At 61.2% G+C, this 9067-nt stretch overlaps 1 protein-coding gene across 1 annotated transcript; it reads left to right on the top strand.

Moving 5' to 3' along the window:
- The first annotated feature begins 3281 nt into the window (after positions 1-3281).
- B3GNT7 (UDP-GlcNAc:betaGal beta-1,3-N-acetylglucosaminyltransferase 7) lies at positions 3282-6773 on the top strand. Its single transcript, XM_077758564.1, has 2 exons — positions 3282-3286; positions 4822-6773. Exons 1-2 carry the CDS (start codon positions 3282-3284, stop codon positions 6014-6016), a joined length of 1200 nt encoding a protein of 399 aa, XP_077614690.1. The 3' UTR covers positions 6017-6773.
- The last annotated feature ends 2294 nt before the right edge of the window (positions 6774-9067 follow it).

Below are 9067 nucleotides of genomic sequence, written 5' to 3'. Positions count from 1 at the left end.
CCCGTGAAAGCCCATAGTGCCCTTGCGTCAAACTAGCAGGATCTGGATTCCAAACAGTTCCAGAGGGTTGGTGGAGCAGCTATAAAAGAAAGTGGGAATAGGAAAGGAGAAATGGAAATGGCAGAGGAAAGAAGGAGCAGGGATGGGGAGGGAGGGAGAGGGAAGGTGCAAAGGAGAGGGGGGAACCAGTGACCGAAAGGGAGCTTCTCCGAGTTTCTCCCACCTCAGGGCTCTCTGCGCTCCCTCTTCTGGGGCAGCACGTCAGCCTGAAAGAGGAGACGGGACAGGGACATCTAACCCGCTGCCACCACTGCATGGGACTCCCGCCGCCTATGCAACTACCCTTCCCATTCCCCCATCCTCTCTCCAGGCTACAGACAGACCACTCCCCATACCCAGCCGCACCCCAGCCCCCCACCGCCTGGGACCTGGGTTCTGCAGCTTCTAGAGCCTTCAGCCAGGGCTGTGGGGCTGGACAGAGTCCATCTGCAGACTGACCTCCCCCTCCTTAGGGGCCTTGCTTAACTGTGGTTTGAGATAAGCAGCAGGAATCCGTTGGGGCTCTGCCTGCAGGGGCTGGGACGGGTGGAATGAGCCAGACTAGGTGACCGTCAGAGTGCTTCCTGATAGGGACAGGCCCAAGCAGCCTACGGGGTGAGCACTGACGAGGGGCTGGCCAGGCTCCCACACCCCCCGCCGCGAGCCCCCGCCTACAGTCAGGGACTAAATATTTAATTTTCATCCGTTCCCCGCCCCTCAGTTCCACTTAGGTACGCACAGATCAAATGAATCCACGATGACAAACTCTTCCTCTCAATGAACCGAATTCCACTGGCAAACATGCAGTTGGCCTTCAGCGGCTCCCCCCATTACCACCCCCGTGAGCCCCGGTGGGTTCCGGGGCCTTTGGGTCGGGCCAAATATTAACAATAATATCAACAGCAGCCAACCTGTCATAATGTCACTGTGTAAGAGACACTAATCTACGCACCTCGCATGCGTCATCTCGTGTAACCCTGTGCTAGCAGGAAATTGAGGTCTCAAGGGGATAAGCCACCTGCCCCTACTGACAGCCCGGAAGTGTCGAGCCCTGACACCACCCCCGCCCCTCTAGTCTCAGAACCCGACCTCCAAACCCCTTCCCAGGGGCGGCTGTGTCTGTCCCTCCCAGGCATCTGAGGAAACCCCACAGCGTCTGGATGAGAGATCAGTGCTGAGGCTGGACAGGCTGTCCCGGCCATCCCTCCAGACCACACTTGCAAGGTGAAGGGCCAGAACCCAGAAGCCCAGGCAGTGGAGAGCTGTGCCAGGTGCCCTGTGGGCCAGAGGCAGGCAGCCAAGCCAAGGAGCGGCTCTGGGCTGCAAGTCAGACCCTCCTCTGCCCCAGTACTTGGGAAGGGCCATTAGAAAGAGCACTGGCCCCAGGGTTCTTCTCTGGAATTCTGCCTGGAAGGCCCTTCACATTCCCTGATTGGAACTTGCAACATGCTGGCAAATTCTATTGCATCTTGGGGGTTTTTTTCCTCCTCTTCCCAGGGGCCCTGGAGTCTTAAAGAAAGAGCTGGGGGCTCCTGGCTGGTTTTGTCAGGAAAGCATGTGATTCTGGATCTCAGGGTTGTGAGTTTGAGCCCCATGTTGGGTGTAGACATTACTTAAAAATAAAATCTTAAAAAATAAATAAAATAAAGAGACCCCTCCCCCCAGGCTCAGGGTCCTGGGACCCAGCTTGGCAGGAGCAGCCTCATCAGACTTCCTACCACCAGCCTCTGTACTCAGAGACCTCCGGGGCCCCTCGAGGCTACCCCTTAGCAGGAAAATAACTCCCTGCCGCTGCTGTCCCCTGGAGAAGGGCTCAGGACCTGCTTCCTGAGCCAGGCTGGACTCCTGGCTTTCTTTACTAACTATGAGACCTGGCCCACTGGGTTTTTCCCCTCTGGGCACCTCTATATCCTCCTTTGTAACTGGGAATAAAATAGTACAAGCCTCAGGGATTAAGTGATTCATGTGTGAGCCTAGAATCATGCTTGGCACATTGTAACTGACTGATGAATGTTAGCTATTACTTATTGGACTGTTAAGTGCTTCCATTTCAATTCTATGGGCATTTCTGAGGTCTGAGGTCCTGCTCTCAGCTCAGCAACGGGACCTGAGCACGCAACAAGACTAGAACAGACCTGTGGGCAACCGTTTTTACCTGCTAGCCGATTCTGGAAGTCACCTGGATGGAAACACCCATCACCCCAGACCCTGCTGGGCCAAGACTGCCCCTCAGTGTCCTATGTCTACTTGAGCCTTCTCCCTAGGAGCCGCTGGGTCTGGCACACAAAGCAGATTAATGAAGGCTGAGGACAAAAAAGCGGTTTGAGTGAAATATTTGTTGATGGATGAAAAGAGAAGAGGTTGAGGCCAGGCAAGCAGACCTTCCCTTGGTAGTGAGGGGAGACCTCTCAGGCGAGAGGGACCCCAGAGCGGGAGAGGACCTCCACTTTGGGGCACAGAAAATGGCTTCCAGAGCTATGGCCCCTGACACAGGCAGCCTAGCCTCCTCATCTTACAGACACTGCTCCCCGCAGCCCCTCTTCCCCGCAGACTAGCCCTGCGCCGCGGCCCTGGGGCCCCAACAGCGGGGTGCCGGGAGGCCTGCGTGGGAAGGGGGGAAGGGGAGAAAGCAAGTGGCGGGGGGAAAGGAAGCTTTGTCCTCCCCTGCCTCCCCTACCACGGAAAAAAATCCTAATGGGGCCAGAGAGAGACGGTGGGGACCGCGGGGCGCCAGGAAGGCTGGAGGTGGGTGGTGTCCTGGTTCACAGTCGTCCAGAAGGGCCGACGACCCCACAGAAGCTCCGCGAAGGAAACCGAGTACCCGGGGACAGGGGTGAGGGGAGTGACCCCCGTGGGCTCCGAGGACCCCCACTGGGCCACTCCCGGTCGGGCCTCGGGTTCCGCCTCTCGGAAATGGGCCACCGGCGCTCGCCGCAGTGCGGAGGGCTGGCCCGGCGGCCGAGGGGCTGGAGGGCCGGGGGCNCCCCCCTCGGCTCTCCCCGGCCCGGGCCCCAAGGCACCCTGATCCCATCCGGGACCCCGGGCTTGGGGACTCAAGGGCTCTCCGGCAGCCCGGTCGCGTCCCCCATTCTGAGGGCCTCCTGCGTCCTGGGCGATCGCCGTCATCTCCCTCCATCCTCCCCTCCAGGGGCTCTCCTTCCTCCCGGGGAGCTCGGGCCTCCTGCCCCCACCACTCCCCTCTCCCCTTCTCTTTACTCCGCTGCGGGACTTTTGTCCTACAAATGGAGTGGGGCAGTGCTGGTGGACGGCCCAGGCAGGGGGGCTCCATCCCCTTCTCCTGGGGTGACCCGCGCGGGACTTCCTCCAGTCCCCACCTCCCTGACTTAGGGGAGGGGTACTTCGTTGAAACGCCAGGGGCAGGAGACCCTGTCTCAGAACATTCTGCCCTCCCCCTTGGGAGGGTCGCGTCTGGGGTCACATCCGCCTCTCCAGCACCTGGAATGACCCAGTCTTCCTCCTGCCGCCTACACGGACCCTTGGGACTCCATGGAAAACGTGGCGCCAGGGGGGCTCAGCATTCACTTGCCCTGGGCGCCTGGGTGGCTAGCCAGGCATGAGGGCCACCCCCAACTCCTCCATAGTCCCTGTACGTAATGCCACATCGCAGGCTCTCTCTTCCATTTGCCCTGTGGCTCCCCACTGGAGGCTGGGGCTGTCTTTCTCTTGGCCTGGCCCTGCCCGTCCCGCAGAAGCCCCCAGCCCCTGTGACTCCACAAGAGAGACCGGGGCAAGGGGCCCGGCCCACCTTCCAGAGTGTGAGCTGAGGAGAGAGGGTCCCGGGGCCCCAGGGCTCAGTCTCCCCGCCTGGGGCCTGGGGCCTGCCAGCGCCTCCTGCAAAAAGCTCTAATTTCTGCTTCTGAAATGGGTGTAGTAGGAGCTCTGTGGGCAAAGCGGGTCCCTGGAGAGCGGGGGTCCGAGTATGTTCCCTTCCCCGGGAAGCAGAGCCGGGAGAACTCCATCTCTCTTAATGGGATGTTAAGAGAGTGGGGCGCCGGCGAGCAGGGCCGGGAAGGGGGCCGGTGTCATGCCAGGAGACTCCTGTCCCATCCTCCGGCCTCGGTCACACATGAGGACAGCTCTTGTGCGCTGGGTCAGACGGATGGGGTGGAAAGGGAAGGGACAGACTTCTTCAGGTCCCAGGTTACATACTCTCCCCCGAGTCCCCCCCCCCCAGAGGGTACTGAGCTCCCAGGCTGTAGCGCGGGTGCTGTCTCTGCCCCCCAGGATGGTTCACCCCAATGGGTCACCAGCCTTGCACAGGGAAATGAAAGCAAAGGGGGTGCCTTGGGGGGTTGGGGACTAAGCAGAAGTCTCTACCAGAGGTCGTTCTTGTAGACGCACAGCGTTCCCGGAGCGCATACCCACTGGGTGCCAGGCACGTTAGCTAGCACTGCAGTTCCTTGTTAGCCTCGCGCAGGGGAAGGAGAAATCACAGTTTGCGGAGGTTAAGGGGGACCCACTCAGAGTCACGTAGCCTGTAAGTGGCAGAGCCAAGACTTGAACCCCAGCAGCCTGACTCCGCGGTGCTGGTGCTTAAACGCTGTACGGCAAGGTTTCCCTGGTGCTGGAAGAGGGAGGGCAGGGTGGGAGAGAGCGCGCAGGACCCTCCTCTGACCACTCACCGGCTGCAGGAGCTGAGTCGGTGTCCGGGCTCTGCTTGTCCCTCTGGGACTGCAGCTCCGAACAAGGCTGCTGGGAGAGTCACAGGGCACTCACGCTTTCCTCTCTCCTCTGTCCCCCCCACTGTCCCCTCATCCCCAGGAAGAAGACTGTCTACAAGAGCGTGTGCCTGGCCCTGGCCCTGCTTGTGGCCGTAACGGTATTCCAGCGCAGCCTGACTCCGAACCAGTTCCTGCAGGCGCCCCCACCCCCCACTCTGGAGCCACAAAAGGCTCAGAAACCAAGCGGACGCCTGGTGAACCCCAACAGTTTCTGGAAGAACCCAAAGGATGTGGTTGCCCCCACACCCGTGGCCTCACGAGGGCCCCAGACTTGGGACATCAACACCACTAACTGCTCGGCCAACATCAACTTGACTCACCAGCCCTGGTTCCAGGGCCTGGAGCCACACTTCCGGCAGTTCCTGACCTACCGCCACTGCCGATACTTCCCCATGCTGCTGAACCACCCGGAGAAGTGCCACGGTGACGTCTACCTGCTGGTGGTGGTCAAGTCGGTCATCACGCAGCACGACCGCCGCGAAGCCATCCGCCAGACCTGGGGCCGGGAGCAGGAGGTGGCGGGCAGGGGCCGCGGCGCCGTGCGCACCCTCTTCCTGCTGGGAACAGCCTCCAAGCAGGAGGAGCGGACCCACTACCAGCAGCTGCTGGCCTACGAAGACCGCCTCTACGGCGACATCCTGCAGTGGGACTTCCTCGACAGCTTCTTCAACCTGACCCTCAAGGAGATCCACTTCCTCAAGTGGTTTGACATCTACTGCCCCCAAGTGCGCTTCATCTTCAAGGGCGACGACGACGTCTTCGTCAACCCCACCAACCTGCTCGAATTTCTGGCCGACCGGCAGCCCCGGGAGGACCTGCTCGTGGGCGACGTCCTGCAGCACGCCCGGCCGATCCGCAAGAAGGACAACAAGTACTACATCCCGGGCGCCCTGTACAGCAAGGCCAGCTACCCGCCGTACGCGGGCGGCGGGGGCTTCCTCATGGCCGGCCACCTGGCCCGGCGCCTGCATCACGCCTGCGACACCCTGGAGCTGTACCCCATCGACGACGTCTTCCTGGGCATGTGTCTGGAGGTGCTGGGCGTGCAGCCCATGGCCCACGAGGGCTTCAAGACGTTCGGCATCTCTCGGAACCGCAACAGCCGCATGAACAAGGAACCCTGTTTCTTCCGCTCCATGCTCGTGGTGCACAAGCTGCTGCCGGCCGAGCTGCTGGCCATGTGGGGGCTGGTGCACGGCAACCTCACCTGCGCCCGCAAGCTCCAGGTGCTCTGACCCCGGGCCGGGCGCCGGCAGCGGCCCTTGAGCCCCGGGAGTCATGGGTCTGGAGCCCCAGAGCCAGGACCAGAGCCAGGACGTGGACCGTGGTCCCCCACAGGGAGCCGGAGGGCGGGGGCCGCATGTGCCCCTGGGCGTGATGGGGTGCAGGTAGCCGGAAGGGTAGGTAGCCTGTGCAGACATCCCCTGGAAAGTGGAGCCGAGGCCCAGGACCGTCTGGAACCGCCCTGATGGCGGGAGGAGAGCCCTGGGAGCGAGGTCACTGGCCACTGGTCGGCCTCCTGACCTGGGTTCCCGGCTTGCTTCTCTGTGACCCGGTGGAGGCCCTGGTGGCCTCTGAAGGAACTCTGTGCTCAGGTGCCCGGGGGAGGCCCGGCCGCGCGTGGGCCTGTGCGGCCGTCTCATCTTCACAGAGAAGGTTCTCGTTCTCGCATGAAATGCCTCAGTCTCCCCTCCACGGGCCCAGGCTGCCCTTTCAGGAGAAGCTCAGCCCTGTGCAGGCTCACAGGCCCCCTGCCCCCATTCACAGTCCCTGCCCCTGGATCTCCAGGAGACGGAACCTCAGAGGCCCTCAGTGCTGCCCGGCATCTGCTCCCAGGTGGCCTCGCTCCTGGCTGGGTCCTATGATGCTCCATCTGCCGCTGTCTAGACGCGCAGCTGGCCGCTCTGACTACCTCAGCAATCCTCAGAACCTCTGGACGGGCTGCAGCCCCCCTCACCCCAGGCACCGGGTCAAAGAGCAGTGCTCCAGCCCCNGCCTGCACGCCTACTTCTCCAGGGCCTGAGCAGACAGGCGTGTGCCCCTGTGAAGGGATGGAGGGACCCTGGTGTGCCACCTTGCCCGGGGCCACGGGTCCTCATCGAATGGGTGCAGAAGGATGCCCCTTCTCTGCAGTTCTCAGGGTGGAGTCACCTCGGAAGAGATTGCGGGATCAACTCTGTTTTCTCAATAAAAGGAGGCAGGTTTTTTTCTGGTGTGAAATTTCCTGTCACCGTTTCCTTCAGAGAGTGCCTGGGACCAAGGCTGCCAGAGATTTCTAAAGACACAGCTTGTTCCTTGCTCTTGGCTGGTGGGCACACAAGGACCCCTTGAAGGGCTTTAGAGGGATGTGGGTGCCAAGATTAAAGCAGACACCACGGGGGCCGGATTCCAGAGAGAAGCCCCCTGGGCAAGGCGCTGGATGGGGAGAAACACACCAGCTAACGGTGCGGTCCCACGGAACCTGCTTCCCCGTGAGTGGGGGTGGATGGGTGCATGACCAGCTGCTGGGGCCCCTGATGTCCCTTCAGTCAACCTGGAAGACTTGATAACGGTTGACAAGAAGCACGGGAACACTGGCTTTGGGGGGCCCAGGGGATCTCAGGGCAGGGGGAACCTTGACCTAAGCTGCTTACGTCTAGGCTGCAGAGAGCAATTGTCCCCAGAAGAGTCACTGGGGCCGCAGTGAGCAGGCCAGCAGCCCCCTGTCCGCGCCCAGCTCCAGGCATCACGGAGGAGGGCAGGGACCCCGGATGCCTGCCCTGGGCCTCTCCTCCAGGGAGGTGTAAGGAATGGCGGGGTCCTAACATAACGCTACATCTAGGAGTGCGGAAGGGGACCCGGGACTAAATGGGTGTCCCTCGTGGCCCCGGCTGCCTGAGTCCAAGTTGCCAGAAGAAGGAACCCTCCAGCTCTTCCTCCTCAGCCCAGACCCGCCCATGTCGCAGAGGACCCGCTACGTAATTTGAAGGGCGCAGTGCAAAACGAAAATGCAGGGCCCCTGGTTTTAAAAGGTAAGAATTTCAAGTTTGCCACAACAGAGTTAAACCAAGCACACAGCCCTCCGAGCCCAGGTCACACCCCCGGGGTGTCAGCCCCGTGTACTCCTCATCCTCTGTGAAGCCAGGGGCCGTAGAAGCCAGCGCTCAGTCTACAGAGGACAGGGGCATGGGGGGTTGGGGGCACCCGGGAGACTGGGAGCTGGAAGGATCACGGGACCAGCCCTGGGCGGGGCTCCAGGGGCAGCACTGGGTTCAGCTGGGGCCTGAATGAAGGGGCAAGAGAAGGAAGGAGGAGGCAGGTAAATCAGAAAAGAGCTCCTGTCTGGGGGGCTAGGGCTGGGGGACTAGGGCTGGGCATGAGAAGGGAGGGGCGGGCGCCTGGCTGGCTGCGTCAGTTAAGTGTACAGTTAGTTTGTGGGTTCGAGCCCCAAGTCAGGCTCTGCACTGACAGCGTAGAACCTGCCTGGGATTCTCTCTCTCCCTAGCTTTCTGCCCCTCCCCCACACACACTTTCTCTCTCTCTTTCAAAATAAATAAACTTAAAAAAAAATAGGAAAACAGACAGGAGGGGCGCCTGGGTGGCTCAGTCAGTTGAGCACCAGGCCATGATCTCGCAGGGATCGAGCCCCGGGACGGGCTCTGTGACAACAGCTCAGCTCTGAGTCTTGAGCCTGCTTGGATTCTGGGTCTTCCTCTCTCTCTGCACCTCCCCTGCTCTCTCCTCCATTCTCTCTCTCTCTCTCTCTCTGCCCCTCCCCCACTTGTGCTGGGTCTCTGTCTCTCAAAAAAATAAACATTAAAAAAGAAAGAAAGAAAAGAAACCGGACAGGAGCCTGTGAGGGATGAGGGACGAGGGATGCGGGACGCAGGGCCTGTTTTCAGACCTGCATTGTAGGAACGTGTTCAGATTCGATCCTGAGAGCAAAGGGGCAGGGTGCAGGGGCCCTGGGTGCGGGCCCCTTTCCCCTGGGCTCCTGGTGCCTCCCTCTGGGCCCCGTGGACCGGAGGCTGTAGGTGGAGACCCCACACGGGAACTTCCTCAGCCATGAGCCCCAGGGACAACCTTGCTGCTGACCCCATTTTAGATCTCAGGTGCCCAGGCCTGGGCTGGCAGAGCGGGCAGTGGAGCGGGGCACCCGGTTAGCATGGCCAGAGGAAGGGAGGAAGGTCAGGGAGTCTACCTAAGGCGGCCGTGTATCAGGACGCCGCTGAACACAGGGTGGGGAGCCTGTGACAGCCCCTGGCGGTGACGGTGCCTCTTGTCCTGAAGGAGGGGTGGCGTTCCTG

Source organism: Crocuta crocuta, unplaced genomic scaffold (genome assembly GCF_008692635.1).
Source record: "Crocuta crocuta isolate KB4526 unplaced genomic scaffold, BGI_CrCroc_1.0 scaffold290, whole genome shotgun sequence".
In the NCBI taxonomy this organism is placed as follows: domain Eukaryota; kingdom Metazoa; phylum Chordata; class Mammalia; order Carnivora; family Hyaenidae; genus Crocuta; species Crocuta crocuta.
The sequence above is the reverse complement of the archived record's forward strand: the minus strand, read 5'-3'. Positions and strand labels throughout refer to the sequence as shown.